General features: G+C 42.3%; 1 protein-coding gene across 1 annotated transcript; it reads left to right on the top strand.

Moving 5' to 3' along the window:
- Window positions 1-3,214: 3,214 nt before the first annotated feature.
- LOC123144535 (protein ORANGE-LIKE, chloroplastic) lies at window positions 3,215-5,652 on the top strand. The gene is made up of 8 exons (XM_044563733.1): window positions 3,215-3,521; window positions 4,133-4,247; window positions 4,334-4,447; window positions 4,540-4,626; window positions 4,742-4,818; window positions 4,908-5,035; window positions 5,152-5,258; window positions 5,397-5,652. The coding sequence occupies exons 1-8, from the start codon at window positions 3,310-3,312 to the stop codon at window positions 5,472-5,474; spliced, it is 918 nt and encodes a 305-aa protein (XP_044419668.1). The 5' UTR covers window positions 3,215-3,309; the 3' UTR covers window positions 5,475-5,652.
- The last annotated feature ends 11,708 nt before the right edge of the window (window positions 5,653-17,360 follow it).

The following is a 17,360-nucleotide window of genomic DNA, read 5'->3' as shown; positions in this document are numbered from 1 at the left end:
TTTGAGAAGGCCTTTCATATGATTGAGCATCAAACCATAAAAGATATTTTAATTGCTCGAGGCTTTGGACCTAGATGGCTCATGTGGATGGATATGATTTTCAAATCTGGCTTCTCTTCAGTGCTTCTCAATGGTGTGCCAGGAAAACAGTTCCTCTGCAAAAGAGGTGTCAGACAAGGAGACCCTTTATCCCCACTCCTATTTGTACGTGCTGCTTATCTGCTCCAAACAATTCTAAACAAAGCAATGGTGACATGCCTCATCTCAAAACCTCTTGAGTTGCACCCCTGTCCTAATTTTCCAGTGATTCAATATGTTGATGACACAATCCTAATGATGCCTGCATGCAGAATTCAATTAGAGTAGCTCAAGAATCTTCTGATGCATTTCACTGCTTACACTGGTTTAAGGATCAACTTTCATAAGTCTGCAATGACTCCAATCAACACACCTGAGTACAAGATGCACCTTCTGGCCAACAACTTGGGATGTACTATTGGCAGTATACCTTTCACTTACCTTGGTTTACCTCTCAGCCTACTCAAACCAAAGCTAGAAGACTTTGTTCCTATCATTAAAAGGATTGACAGAAGACTTGCTGGTTGCTCCACCTTGCTATCCTATGGGGACAGACTCACACTTATTAAGTTTGTTTTCACAAGCTTGCCAACTTTTTTCATGAGCACTCTTTCTCTACCTGCTGGCATAGTTGAAAAGATCAATAAGTTCCTCAGACTTTGCTTTTGGAGAAAATATGGCGTGGAAGAAAGAGGTCCTGCTCTGATTGCTTGGGAGAAAACCTGTGTCCCCAAAGATCAAGGAGGTCTGGGAATTTTAGACATTACCACTCACAACAAATGTCTCTTGATGAAGCACATTCATAAATTTTAAACCATGCAGACCTCCCCTGGGTGAATCCTTATTTGGGAATCTTACTATCACAATGGCATCTTTACCCCCAGGCCAGTGGGATCATTCTGGTGGAAAGGAATTCTCAAGTTGCTTCCTATATTTAAACAATGGGCCAAGGGAGAGATTGGGAAAGGCAACTCCATATTCTTCTGGCAGGATAATTGGGGCCATGATTTACTTGAGCAAAAATATCCAGAGCTCTATTCTTTCTCAATCAGGGCTAACTTGATAGTGCAAGAATTCCTACAATTGGAAGATCCTCTGGAACACTTTCACACACCCCTCTCCATCCAAGCTTTGCAGCAGTTCCAAGAACTTCAGATTATTCTCCAAAATATCCAGCTCTCTGCCAACCATGATAATTGGAGCTACTCCTGGGGGTCAGCATTCTCCTCCATCAAGATGTACCCCTGTTTGGCTAAGAAAGAACACACTCCACTTCCTATTTTCAAGAAGATTTGGAAGAATGCAGCTATCCTAAGATACAAGATCTTTTTCTGGCTCATCTTGCATGACAGAGTGAATTCCAGGAATCTATTGAAGAGAAAATCCTTTCACCTACCTTCTTATGATTGTGAGATCTGCCAGCACAGCACTGAAGAAACAACCTTACACTTATTTTGGGACTGTGATTTCGCCCAAGATTGCTGGAACTCCATCTTAGGCCAGCGAAGACGAGGCATCTCAATCTTTGATGAAATAATTCTTCTCTCAGAAGCTTTTCCTCCCAACATTGCTATGGAAATTTTGATCATGGGTTGTTGGAACATCTGGATGCAGTGGATGGGAAAATCTTCAAAGCTCAGACCCCTTCCATTCAAGCTTGGATAAGGGCACTTAAGGCAGACCTCCTGCTCCTCCAGCATCGCATCAAGAATAAATTTGAAGCTCTGCTTGTTAATTGGACTGAACAGTTTCTAAATTAGTTTTCCATGTTGCCTTTTGGGTTCCATAAAATTGGAGTTGGTTGACTCCTTGTAAATTTCACTTTTGTACATACTGCACTTTGCTTTTATATAACTATACCATAGAATGATTGTTCTATGGTTTCGGTTCAAAAAAAACATCAACACGAATTTATGTGGGTCTTCTTTCCACCAGTCTTACAACTTGAAAATACTAATTGCCATTGATGAAATCCTATTAGCAACAAAATTTCGCATCATGAGCCATGGAGCTTGGAATGAGCCTAGACTTGTCAATTATATGCACACATTTGCATAAACTTGTAAACCATAGTGTTTAATTCCTCAATACAAGGAAGAATACCACAAAACCACATCATGGTGCAGCACGTTATGTAGTGCAGCTCCTAATCAGCAGCCACCGTGGTTGGTACCAGATCTGCTCGAGGGATCTCATCAATAACACCATGACTCTCTCTTAGGATGTACATCACACAAGAGAACAGAGACGAGATGTACCTGCAACTCTGCAAGCGGGTGCACGCTGGCATCAATGAAAATTCAAGGCTACCAGATCGAGAATGGCACGGGGGTCTTGGGTAAGGATTTACCATGTTGATGTGGGATGTCGCTCTTAAATCATATAGATCTTCCATCCCATCCTCTCTCCTAGAGCTGCACCTTGAGGGGAAAATACAGGAGACGGAAGTAGGCGGCGACTGGCCGAAGACGAACGAGTCCTTACGCCACGAAGCATAGGGATGATAGAGGACTGCTCCGTGAAGGGATGTGAGCCAAAAGGGAACGATGGAGATGACCAGGAGGAGGCGGCGACTCTACCCACGGGAACGGGGGTGAGGAGGAGGAGGATGATATTTGTCCCCCGGGTCAAGAGGGGATCGTGGGGCGCGGCTGTGATCCGATTAGGCGCCAGACACAACCCTAATCACGAGATCATGAGCGACTGGTTGTGGCAAGGATGAAGAAACGGAAGGGCCGAATGAGGTTGTCCTTGCCATGCTTGTTGTACTTTTTCCGGCTGGGTAGAAGCCCAGGCCCAATTTCACACCAGGCTTCCAAAATTGTCACCGGAGTAGCGGCCCACTACGGATTCTATTCGGGATAGCTAACGAAGTGACGTGACACGGGATTAAGAGGAAATCTAACGGCCAAAATCATCCCAAACTGCTGATCCAAAGGTTGAAAATGCTAACTGAGATGGCCGGAAAGACGCTCAGTTACAATGTATCTAAATTTATTTTCCATGGAATAGTGATTTGACCGGTAGGGCCAAATTTTTTTTAATGCAGAATCATCCTTCACTGTGAAGGGGGGAGTGAAGAGATGCTTCGTCTCTCCACGTTTGTCATCTACTGCTCGCCTTGTCGTATCCCACCGCGAAACAACCGCCCGTCGCCCCGAGCCGCCCGGCATTTATCCAAACACCGCCTTCTTCCTACGCCCTCACCACACTGCGTGTCGCGGACCGGCCATGTCTTGCCTCGCCGCGTCCTCGGCGACGCCGCCAGCGTCAAGGCCTACGGCCCAGCGTCTGTTTGTTGCGGTGGCCGCTCCTCCCCGTTGGCGGTCCGTTGAGCCTCATCGCGCTGTATGGAGGAGTGAAGGCCCCCGGGCTCTAACGATGCTACGGAGGTGCTCTCCCGCCGGCGACTCCAGGGCGCCCGGAGACGGCAGCCTATCCAGGTTGCCTTTTACACCAGCCTCCACATCAAATCAAAATTCCCCTTATTTGTGGTGTACAAAATTGATGGAATGACAGGGTTGTTGAGTTAGTACTGTACTTGCTGCTTTGTACGACAATTCATGGTTTGTGCTTGAGATTTCACAACTTCCTGGTCTAGTATATACAAGTTTTCAATGTTTATCTTTGACTCGTGAGTGGATACAGTATGATTAGTGTGCTAAAGCGCAAAATTCTGCATCAAACTGGTAGATATACTTCTTATCTCTTATGTACTACATCTTTTGGAATGCTTATATCACTAAGACGCTTATTTTGGGATGGAGGGAGTACTAGACTAACATCTACAAACATTCTCTGTAAACTTAGTTTACAAGAACAGTTTGTCTAATTCACATCTAGATGTTTTTTAAGGATGTCACATCTAAGCTCCTACAAGTATATAATGTAGCAACAAGAAATAACAAAACTAGGATAAAAAAAATAGACCACAAACAGAGTGGACATCAGCTTAGATGTGACATAACTATGTCACATCTAGATGTGTCCTAGGCAGACCCTTACAAGAAACCCGCTAGATCCACGACCACTCACTCATGGTTCTCTTCTCTAGTTTTTGCATTATTGAAGGCCCAGAGACAATACAAGACTTCATTCAGATGCAATCACAAGAGATTCAAGACAACATCAAGAGTCGGCGCAGCAAAATATTCCTTTTGATGGAAGAGGTGCCTGTTTTTCGCACTTGTAATTTTTTTCTAGCTTCGTAAGTAACAGCGTACTTAGCTTACCTCAATATGAGTAATGTTCTCAGGTCAGACGACTGCGGGTGCAGCAGCGAATCAGAGCTGCTGAAAGCAGATGTTCCAGCAGTGAAGAAAATGAGATGCCGGAGATGCCATCTACCATTCCGTTTTTGCCTTATACGGTGACCGACCCCGACCCTGAATTATTTTATGTGCAAATGGCCTTTTGAGTTCTCCTTGGTAATATTCATTTCTTTTGTTTTGTATGAAGTAGTCACCAAAGACAATGAAGCAACTCTACCTGACATCATTCTCTTTCATATCTGGGATAATCATTTTTGGTGGCTTAATAGCCCCAATAGTAAGTGCCAGCTTCATCTCTCTGTAAATTTGTTGTTACTTGTCCTCTTAAAACCAGAGACTGTGTTGGTAATTTGAAATAATAATTCTTCTTAAAAAATGATTATTTGGTGCAGCTTGAACTGAAATTAGGGCTTGGTGGTACCTCTTATGAAGATTTTATACGGAACATGTATTTACCTCTTCAGTTAAGGTGATTTAAAGAAACTTGTCCTCTTACAGGATTATCCAGCGATGTTTATAGAATAATAATTTGATACTTCTTCTTGGCCTGTCCATCAGTCAGGTAGATCCCATAGTGGCGTCCTTTTCAGGTGGTGCAGTTGGTGTAATTTCAGCCTTAATGTTGGTTGAAGTGAAAAATGTGAGGCAGCAAGAAAAGAACAGATGCACATATTGCCATGGGACAGGTATGAGTATATTCCTTTTCAACTATCTGGCACATAAGCAAGGAGGATTACCTTGAAAATCCCTGTTTTTTGTACTCTACTTCATTTGCCTATCTAAACTTGATTCCGTACCACAGGATACCTGCCATGTGCCCGTTGCTCTGCCAGCAAAATGTTGTTGGGCACCAAACGCTTTTCACTTTCTACAACTGAACGCTGTTCCAATTGTTCAGGAGCTGGGAAGGTATGGTGTCTAATCTATGTTTATTTTCACAATACTCGTTTTGATGCTTTCTGGAAGATTCAGCAGAAAAACAACCAAATGGTCTATCATACTTGAGAACCCAGTCTATCTTAATTCATGCCTGTCGGTGATTTCCAGGTGATGTGCCCAACATGCTTGTGCACGGGAATGGCAATGGCAAGTGAGCATGACCCACGTATAGATCCCTTTGACTAATGTTGGGCAATTTGACGTGTGTCTGCTTGTTATGCTATTTCCTTTTTCTATCTAGCTGTTGTTTTCTATGGCTGTGGTAGGGCTTGAATCAGTCTTTGATGTATACTACGAGTTATAGCGAGATGAAGTTCGCAGTAATGATGATCAGATCAAATACTGAAAAATTGCTTTGTTGTTCTTTGCTGTGTACTAAGAGTTATAGCAAGATGAACCTTGCAGTAATGACGATCAGATCAAATACCCAAAAATTGCTCTCTTTTTTCTTTGATAAAGGACATCTTTATTCGATCGATATGTCAAGATGAACCCGGCCCGCATAACACAGACAAACATCCAACATGTCCAACAAAAAAAAAATAAAGCATGGTTTTATAGCAAAATAGAAAGAAAAAAAAAGTCCAACTTAAGATGAGTAGATCCTATCAAAGATTATTAATATCTTTCGATGAGATGGTAACTATCAATTTTGGAGTAGACTTTGACTATCTGACTACAACGTGTCTTAGTAATCGTTAAGCCAACTCTAAGAAGTTATTGATCGCGTCGGAGTATGATCAACCTAATGAAGAACAAACAATAACTATCACTAACTTTTACTACCTCCATCCTGGTTTGTTGGTCCCCTTTGTAATTTGTGTCAAATTTTGATAAAAAAATTAACTAACAATACGTTAATGCATGTCAACAAAGATTATATCGTCGGATTTGTATTTAAACATAGTTTTCAATAATATAATTTTATATGACATGCATGAACATTTTATAAGTTAAACTTATGGTCAAAATTTGACATGGAATACAATGAGGACTAATAAACCAGGACTAACTAACAAAACCCAAAGAAAATGCTACGAGATTGATCTACTTCTATAAGACCTCCTGAGAGGTGGCGACCAATGGGGTGGACGCACGTCCCAAGGCAGCAAAACTCAAACCTAGGTCGTATAGGTGACACTTAACTTATTAACCGAGATTTTTTTACTCGGATTCTGCAATAGCATCGGACCATTTTGGTAGTAGCGGCTCGCTTAAGACGGATATGAAGATGAATCCAATTGGGTTGAAAGGTTCACGAGATTCATTTGATCTGAACAAATATCCAAATTGGGTGAAAGTTATAAATGTTTGAGGTCAGGTATGTCTATGTAGTTAGAATCTGAGTCCATGTTTAAACGGACTTGGTCTCTAACTTCTGTTGGGCCAAAGGTCATGTGAAGACCTTGTACATCACATAATCATGTCCCTTCGTTTTTCTATCATTTCTTGACCAAATGTACAGTAAGTAATGTAGTCGTGGCTATATCCATGGTAGCGATGTCCTCATCATCCGAGAAGGACAAGGTAGTAGTTTGGATGGAGAAGGACAGCAAGGCAATAACACCCTTGAGTACTTCCCAGAGAAGAATATTATTGTTAACCCAATTTTGGTTGCACCAACCACAGTAGTATCCACAGAAACCAAGGCAGAGGAGACTACAACCTTGAGTGGGTTGAATGTGCAAGTCAAGAAGGTATAGGATGACACTTGTATGGCAGTTGACAAAGGTCAATGTTGGACTTTATTTCAAACTCAGTTTCATACAAAGGGCAGAACATGCAAGTTGATGATTGATGGTGGTAGGTGTGCTAATTTTTTCAAAAAGAGGCGCTTTATTACTTAAAAGGTTTAAGCGTTACACCCGGCCTCTACAAACTAAGATTTACACATCCAAACAAGGTCCTTCTATAGAAATGAAAAATGAGAAAGGCGAAATACAAAGAGACATGTAGAGTCCGTATAACGCCTAAAGCGGAGGGAGGGGGAGGGGGCAATCCGAAGATCATGTTGCCACCCATTTTGGGTAAAAGTATCCCTCGCCATATCCTCCAATCATGTACACACCTCCGTAAATAGGTCTCGATTCTCCACACATTGTAGAGAGGACCATAAACGAAGAGTCCCAGTACATCTGTAGATAACCTGCATCAGAGAAGTACTTTTATCATTAAAAACCTTATCATTTCCACATAGACAAAGCGACCAAATAAAGGCAAGCTCTCCCACCCTGAGAAGAATTCTAAACCTGTGATCAATCCCATGTAACCAGTTGCCAAATACATTAGCAACACTACAAGGAGGATATAAGCCAGAAGCTATTTGCATTACTGACCATATAGAACGAGCCAATATGCATTGGAAGAATAAATGTTTAATTGTTTCCTCATGATGACAAACGACACATTGAGGACTTCCATGCCAATTCCTCTTAATAAGGTTATTTTTAGTAAGAATGACTCTGCGACGAAGATGCCATGCAAAGAGTTTATTCTTAAGAGGTATCTTCATCTTCCAGATCTTCTTGTTATTATCTACTGGCACATCAGACTGGATTAACGCTCCATACATGGACTCCACTGAGAATTCTTCATTCCCATGGAGGTTCCATCGAAATAAATCAGACCCATGTGACAATTGCACCGTGGACAACCGCTCGAGCAGGATGTTCCACAATTGGAGTCTGGGTCCAATTAAATCTCTTCTGAATGTCACATTTGGCGGAAATGATTCCATTACTGTGGCGATAGTATCACCCTTGCGGCGCACAATGTTGTATAGAGCCGGATATTGTTCCCGAAGTGTGGTTTCCTAGCCACTTGTCCTCCCAGAATCTAATTTCCGAGCCATCCTTAATAAGGAAGGATCCATAGCAGAAGAAATATTTCTTCGTATCCATTAGACCCGCCCAAAAGTGTGAATCCCCAGGCTTCCAGTATACTTGGGATACCCACTTGGAACCCACATATTTCCTCCTTAGGAGGGTTTGCCATACACCATCTTCCCTCAGTAATTTAAACAACCCTTTGCCAAGGAGGGCCCTATTCTTAACCTCAAGGTCATGAATGCCCAACTCACCTTGCTCTTTGGGACGGCAAACCACACTCCATTTAGCCAGTCGATATTTCTTTCTCTCGCTATCTCCTTGCCAAAAGAATCTTGATCAAAAATAATCCAATCTATGTAATAATCCTTTCAAAAACTAGAAGAAGGAAATCATATATAGTACCATACTACTTAGTACTGAATTTATGATGACTAATCTTCCACCCAGAGACAGTAGTTTACCTTTCCAACTGCTAAGTCTTTTTTGTAGTCTCTCCTCGACGTGCTTCCATTCAACATTTGTGAGTCTTCGATAATGTATCGGTATCCCCAAATATGTTATCGGAAACTGGCCCAACCCGCACCCGAACAGTTCAGCATACAGGTGGGCCTCGTCTTAAGCGTTGCCAAAGCAAAACAGTTCACTTTTATGAAAATTGATCTTAAGACCCGAGAGTTTCTCGAATGCTGATAAAATTAGTTTCATATTTCTCGCTTTCTCGAGGTCATGATCCATGAAGAGAACCGTATCGTCGGCATACTAAAGTATAGAGAAACCACCATCAGCTAGATGATTTACTACCCCATCAATTGGGCCATCAACCTTGGCATGCTCAATCATGACTGCTAGCATATCCGCTACTATATTGAATAGCATGGGCGATGCCGAGTCACCTTGTCGCAATCACTTCTTCATTTGGAAATAGTGTCCAATGTCATCATTGACCTTAATGGCAACACTACCTCCAGAACTGAAGCTATGGATCATGGCACACCACTCTGCAGAAAATGCTTTCATTCTGAGAGTCTGTTGAAGAAAGGGCCACTTGACTTTGTCATAAGCCTTTTCAAAGTCTATTTTGAGTACCATCCCATTCAACTTTTTCCGGTGTAATTCATGGATTGTTTCATGAAGGATAACAACTCCATCTAGGATGTGGCTGCCTTGCATAAAAGCTACATGTGAAGGATGAACCACATGTCCAGCAACCGAATTTAGCCTGATTGTTGCAACCTTCGTGAATATTTTAAAACTAACATTAAGGAGGCAAATAGGTCTATATTGTTGTATCCTTTCAGCCTCATTAACCTTAGGTAGTAAAATAATCTCACCAAAGTTTAAGCGAAACAATTATAGTTGGCCAACATGTAGGTCACTAAACAAAAGTAGGAGATCTGGTTTGATGACTTCCCAGAAGTTCTGATAGAACATTGCGGGAAAACCATCCGGACCCAGGGATTTGTTATGCTTCATTAAGAAAACCGCCTTTCTAACTTCCTCCTGAGAGTATGGGCCTGTTAGAAGGTTGTTTTCCTTATCAGAGACCTGGGGGTGTCATCTGTTCGGGACTCATCCATCGAGAAGTTTCCTTCCTCTGGGGCTCTGAACAAATTTTTATAATAATTAGTGATATAAGATCTAAGTTTCTCATGCTCCTCAATCGTGCCCTCATCCTGTTGTAGGGAATGAATAATTTTCTTCCGGTGTCTGCCATTGGCGACTCCATGGAAATATCTAGTATTCGAATCACCTTTCAGGATAAACTGAGAGTTAGAATGTTGGTACCATTTGAGTTCCTCTTCACATCGTATGTTAGCTATTTGTGCATTCGAATGACTCTTGATCTCGATTCCATGCTTAGATAGGGTAGGTGTGCTAATGGCATTAGAAAAGTAATGCTGGGGGCATTGGGCTTGTCCACACGGTGTATTCCAAAACCAAAGCATGTTTAGTGGTTAAATAGGTGTTGGATGATTAAGGTTACACATTAGGTACGTGTGCCATTTATAGTTGGAGAACATATTGATGAGGTGGAGTGTGATGTGTTGCCAATAGAGGTGTGTGGACTATTACTTGGGTGTGCATTGGCAGTTTGATTGCAATGCTATGCATACTGGGAGATACAATACATATACATTTGTGCATGATGGCAAACAAAGGACACGAAAGCCTATGACGAATGATAAGATCCAATCTGATGTAGTGTTGGCTGTTGTAGGATCGAAAGTATGTCTAGAGGGGGGTGAATAGACTACTAGCCAAACTTAACAGACTCTTTTCCCAATTTTAATTCTTGGCAAATTTGAGCCTAGCTAGCAAATCAAGGAATACCCTACACATGCAAGTCTACAGTATAGGCAGCGGAAAGTAAAGACGTTGCAAGTGATATTAATGTAGAGAGTTGAGTTTAGAGATACGCAAACACAATGGTGACACAGAAGATTCTGACCCATGGTTCTGATAGGTGGTGCTATCGTATGCCTAAATTGATGGAGGCTTCAATCTCAAGGATCCAAGATCACAAGGATTACAATTGCGAATTCCATGCAGGAATCGAGTCCACAGAGGGCTCACACCCATGAAGGGTCAACGAATAAGCAACTTTGCCACTCAAAAGATAAAGTGAAGTGCATGGACCATTCTATAAATCAACCAATGCATATAAGAAATCATCCCCAACCAGCATGGTATATATTTATTCAAAATAAAAAGGAAAAATGATGCTCCAAGACTTTGCACATATCATGTGAAGAATAAAAATATAGCTCCAAGTAAGATATACTGATAGTTTTGAAGACGAAAGAGGGGATGCCTTCCGGGGTATCCCCAAGCTTAGCTGCTTGACTATTCCTTAGATATTGCATTGGGGTGCCTTGGGCATCCCCATGATTAGGCTCTTGCCACTCCTCATTCTCCTCATATCTCTATCTCACCCAAAACATGAAAACTTCATTCACACAAAACTTAACAGAACTTGTGAGATAGGTTAGTATATATAAAAATAAATCACCCAATCATGTAATGACAAGACAAGTTGCATAATAATTTTCAAACATTATCTATTTTATACTATAATTTCCATAATTTATATCCACCAATATAAGCCATGAAAACTCTAGAACAAGCAGATAACGAAACTATAAGAGCAACCTCTCAAAAAAGAATAGTCTATAGTAATTAATTCTGAATGTATACTTTTGTACCCCAAAAAAATCTGAAAAATTAGGATGAAATAAAGAATTTGCATCACAGTGCTGTGTAAAAAGTTCATAAAATTGCATGTTTCAGTAAAATATGTAAATTTAAATACTACAACAAAATTTGTTGTTTCCGCACAACAAATATCAACAAGCAATTTAAACATTTTAAATGTCAATCTTGGCACATTATTTTATGGTATAGTGGTATATACAATGGGATAATTATTTTATGACAAACTTCCATGAAGTTTCTTACATTGTTTGCATGAGCATGAAGACAAGTGTTCAAGGTCGACCCTCACTTCTTCAATGCATAACTTTCTAGTGAGTTCTCTTTTTGAAAAACTTGTCGGTTCCCCACTTTTTTATTTTTTTATTTTTGAAAATTTTAATGGCACACAAAAATAAGAAAAAGACTCTAAAACTTCTAGGTTTTCTCCCAAGCAGTGCTTACTTTAAAGCCATTAAGCTAGGCATAAAGGTGCAAGTAGAAATTTTTTGTATTTTCCATTTTTTTCTTGTTTGTTTCACCCATGCTACTTGTGAGGTGCGTTGGGATTTCCCCGAAGAGGAAGGGTGAAGCAATAGTAACTGATAAATACCTCCCTCGGTGAGAACCAAGGTTATCGAACCAATAGGAGAATCATGCAAATCCTAGTGAACAGCACCTGCACACACAAGAGCAAATACTTGCACTCAACGCAAGAAAGACGGTTGTCAATCCCCTTGAATTCGTTACCTGCAAGGATCAAATCTGGTAGTGTTAGATATACGAATTGCAAAGTAAAATAAATAATAATAAATTGCAGCAAGGTATTTTTGGTTTGGTAATATGATAAAAGTAGACACAGGGGCCATAGTTTTCGCTAGAGGCTTCTATCTCGAATAAATATCATACGGTTGGTAGACAAATTACTGTTGGGCAATTGATAGAAAAGTGCATAGTTATGATGTTATTCATTGCAATGATCATGTATATAGGCATTACATCTGTGACAAGTAGACCGACTCTTACCTGCATCTACTACTATTACTCCACTTCAAGAGCGCTTCCATACTTGCCTCTCTACGTGTTAAGTTCATAACAAACAGAGTAATCATGAAGTATGATGACATAATATAGACAGAATAAAACAAAGCAATATGATTGAACCCCGTCGTTTTATCCTTAATAGCAACATTACAAATACATGCCTCGCTACCCCTTTTGTCACGAGGTGAGGACACCGCAAGATTATGAAGGAAATATGCCCTCGAGGAAATAACAAAGTTGTTATTTATATTTCCTTATATCATGATAAATGTTTATTATTCATGCTAGAATTGTATTAACCGAAACTTAGTACATGTGTGAATACATAGACAAACAGAGTATCCCTAGTATGCCTCTACTTGACTAGCTCGTTAATCAAAGATGGTTAAGTTTCCTGACCATAGACATGTGTTGTCATTTGATGAACGGGATCACATCATTAGAGAATGATGTGATGGACAAGACCCATCCGTTAGCTTAGCATTAATGATCGTTTAGTTTTATTGCTATTGCTTTCTTCATAACTTATACATGTTCCTCTGACTATGAGATTATGCAACTCCCGAATACCGGAGGAACACCTTGTGTGCTATCAAACGTCACAGCGTAACTGGGTGATTATAAAGATGCTCTACAAGTGTCTCCGATGGTGTTTGTTGAGTTGGCATAGATCGAGATTAGGATTTGTCACTCCGTGTATCGGAGAGGTATCTCTGGGCCCTCTCGGTAATGCACATCACTATAAGCCTTGCAAGCAATGTAACTAATGAGTTTGTTGCTGGATGATGCATTACAGAACGAGTAAAGAGACTTGCCAATCTTGGGAAAGTAACATACCGATGACAAAGGGATAACGTATGTTGCTATGCGGTTTGACCGATAAAGATCTTCGTAGAATATGTAGGAGCCAACATGAGCATCCAGGTTCTGCTATTGGTTATTGACCGGAGATGTGTCTCGGTCATGTCTACATAGTTCTCGAACCCGTAGGGTCCGCACGCTTAACATTCGATGACGATTTGTATTATGAGTTATGTGATTTGATGACCGAAGTTTGTTCGGAGTCCCGAATGAGATCACGGACATGACGAGGAGTCTCGAAATGGTCGAGAGGTAAAGATTCATATATTGGAAGGCTATATTCGGACATCAGAATGGTTGCGAGTGATTTGGGTATTTTTTGGAGTACCGGAGAGTTACGGGATTTCGCCGGGGGAAGTTAATGGGCCATATTGGGCTTTAGTGGAGAGAGAGAAGAAGGGCCACAAGGTGGCGCGCGCCTCCCCCCTGCCCAAACCGAATTGGACAAGGGGTGGGGGCGCGACCCCCCCTTTCCTTCTCCCTCTCCCTCCTTTCCTTCTTTCCACTCCGAAAAGGAAAGGGAATCCTACTAGGACTTGGGAGTCCTAGTAGGACTCCCTACACTTGGCGCGCCCCTAGGAGGGCCGGCCTCTCTCCCTCCCTCCTTTATATACGTGGGCAAGGGGCACCCCAAAGGCACTCCAAGATTTGTCTTAGCCGTGTGCGGTGCCCCCCTTCACAGTTACACACCTCGGTCATATCGTCGTAGTGCTTAGGCGAAGCCCTGCGCCGGTAACTTCATCATCATCATCGCCACGCTGTCGTGCTGATGGAACTCTCCCTCGTCCTCAACTGGATCAAGAGCTCGAGGGACGTCATCGTGATGAACGTGTGCTGAACACGGAGGTGCCGTACGTTCGGTACTTGGATCGGTTGGATCGTGAAGACGTTCGACTACATCAACCGCGTTACTAAACACTTCCGCTTTCGGTCTACGAGGGTACTGGACAAACTCTCCCGTCTCGTTGCTATGCATCTCCTAGATAGATCTTGCGTGATTGTAGGTAAATTTTTTGAAATACTGCGTTCCCCAACAGATTAAACCCATCACAAAGCGCCTCTCCCACTAAAGATAAATCAATCCAGTTAGTGAAACCAAACGGATAGATCGGAGAGAAATAAAAAGCTATGACAATCATGCATAATAAAGTTCAGAAAAGACTCAGTTACTTACAGTGAATAATCTAATCATAAACCCACAGTTCATCGGATCCCAACAAACACACCGCAAAAGAAGATTACATCGAATAGAACTCCATGGAGATCGTGGAGAACTTTGTATTGGAGATCGGAGAGAAAGAAGAAGCCATCTAGCTACTAGCTATGAACCCGTAGGTCTGTGGTAAACTACTAACACATGATTGGAGGTTCAGCATGGATGATGTAGAAGCCTTCCGTGATTGATTCCCCCTCCGGCAGATTACCGGAAAAGGCCTCCAGATGGGATCGCGGAAGAACAGAAGTTTGAGGCGGCGGAAAGTGTTTCGGGGTAGCTCTCTGTTGGTTTTGGAATATTGGGAAATTCATGGAGTTGGAATTACTTTCGCCTATCCTTTTTCTTTACCAACCATGCTTCTGCACGATGCACATATAAGAAAAGTTCTTGGCAAGAAACCTGGCGCTTACAAGACAAAGTGAGAGAATCAAGGAGGGTTCCATCTGGCCAAGAAACTACAAAGGCAGGTAACCAAGCCTTATAACCTTGGAGAACTCATAGAATAAGTCAAGCTCATCGCCTATGCGTTGTGTCACATGAAAAAAAAGACGTTTCACGACGCCTTATTGAACACCCCCGAACTATTTTTCGGGGTATTTTTTCTAGGGACATTATTCAGGATCGACCCCAGACAAACATCAATCCTACCTTGTACAATAAAGCAAACATTGAAGGGTGATCACCTTACCGATCAACAGAACATCGACCAAGGACCGCTGAGCCTGAGTTGCCCGGATGAGCATGATATGTGTTTGTCACAGTAGGTCACGTTTTTTGTCTTGCATGTGCATCCATGACGATTTTATGACAGAATCAAGATAGTCATACCTGTGTTGTCGTAGAAGTGTTCCATGACAATACCAAAATTATCATCACGGAAGTGTCCACTTCCATGACGATAAATGGCGCATCATGGAAGTGCTTTCGTCAAGGGTAACCGGCACGTGGCATCCACCGTAACGGGTCGCCGCTAAGCTATCGGGTTCCGGTTTGGATCCGATAACCTGTTAACAGCCCAGACCAATGGGGATTTTCCACGTGTAAAATCATCATTGGCTGGAGGAAACACGTGTCTGCTCCTCGGTGGGCCAGATGTCGTCCGTCCAATGGAGGAGACATGCCTATGATACGTCGACACGTGGCAGGGCCCAACAAAGGCCCATATAGGTTAAAAAGGCTGGCCCAGTCGAAGGCCTGTAGTATTTACTCACGTACTAGTGGGCCAGCCCAATAACGGTATGTTTAAACATGGCCATTTACGGCCCGAAGCCAGATCTGAACCTTTAATTGTTTGCCGAATATGTGGGCCCAATTACGGCCCAGTGACATTTCGGCCTATTAGAGGCCCGATGCAGACATGGGCCCATTTCAGCCCGGTGTGTCTTTCGACGTGGGAATGGCCTGTGCTACCCATGGGCCATATATGGTCCGACGCGACGTCTAGCCCTCTAGCGGCCCGTGATAAAGGTGGCAACAGTTTAGCCCAATGTGACTTTGGGCCTGTTAAAGGCCTGTCGTATAATTCGGCCCGTTGATGCCTCTACTAAGCTTTCGGTCTCTTAAAGGCCCATGATATCAGTGGGACAACTATGGCCCGAGATACGTTTCGGCCTGGTAATGGCTCGTCATATAACTGGGCCAAATAAGGCCCGGCCTACATTTCAGCTTGTTGAAGGCCCGTCGACGACTAGTAAAATTTGGGGCCCAACATGCATTTCGCCCTGCTAAAGGCCCATGGTTTCTTTTGGGCCGTAACAGGCCGGTAGAATATTCAGCCTGTTAATGGCCCAAAGCTACATGGGCCCAGCTCAGCGCCGGGTCCACTAAAGGCCCAACTAAAATTTGGGCCGAATATAGGCCCGTGTAAGTTGTGGGCCTGGCGCAAAGTGTGAAGGCCCCAATGGCCTTTCAGGCCTAAGAAAGTTGCAGGCCGGCCCAATTGTGGCCCGCTAAAAAGCAGGCCTGTTAGAGGCGAATGTTTCGGCCCGATCGGCTACATCAGATTTTCTCCATTTTTTCCAGATAGCGAATGATGGCAATAACTAGTAGGAATTAAGAACAAACCTACTCTATACAATAAAGAAATTACGACATACTAACTTAGAATAAACCTACACTATACGATAAAGGATTTATGGTATATTACATCCACTGGCATCGAAGTTCGCCACTAGTGATCATAAAGCACAACGAAGAAACATATTACAAAAACTGGGCACCATTGCAGCGTAACAAAATAATACTGAACCAAGACCACTTCCAAGACAGTTCAAGAAAGGTTAGCCTTACGCGGGAACTGCTATGCAAGCTGCTGAGCAAGGTTGTGAGACCAGCCTAGCATGTCGGTCATAGCTTCCAGGTGTAGATGTTTAGCAATGAGGTTCTCATTGGTGTTCTCCACAATCTTTCTTAGAGATAGGACTTCAAGTCGAAGTTGAGTTGTAGAATGCCTTTCTGCTAGAACTTGGGACTGAAGAAGTCGAACTGATTCAGACAGTGAATTCTGTGAGCTTGTCTAACTGCTAGTCTCAAGTAACTTGAACACTGCATCAAGACAAGACTTTGGGGTTGTCTCGCTATCTTCAAGATGTTTTGCCTTCTTTGCCGCAATATATGTTGGGTTTGTCTCACAGCCTTCAGCAGACTTGTGCATGCCATCAGGCATATCACCCTGAAACAAGTAGAGAGATGACATGTTTTGCACGTGTATAAACAAAGATGTTAACTATGCTGTCAATTCCATCCAATTTCAAATTAGAAAAAAGAGTAAGTTCAAAATATCAATATCATAATTTGGCATTGTTCATAATGCGGGGAGCTTCACCACACTACTGGATTACCATGTCAACATAAGAAGCATAGATGAAGGGCAAAGACAATCATTGTATCTATTTTGGTTAGTGTGCATGGCATGTTGTTCATATCATCAGCCAC

Source organism: Triticum aestivum, chromosome 6D (genome assembly GCF_018294505.1).
Source record: "Triticum aestivum cultivar Chinese Spring chromosome 6D, IWGSC CS RefSeq v2.1, whole genome shotgun sequence".
Taxonomy (NCBI): domain Eukaryota; kingdom Viridiplantae; phylum Streptophyta; class Magnoliopsida; order Poales; family Poaceae; genus Triticum; species Triticum aestivum.
Note: the sequence above shows the minus strand (reverse complement) of the source record. Positions and strands in the feature narration are given on the sequence as shown.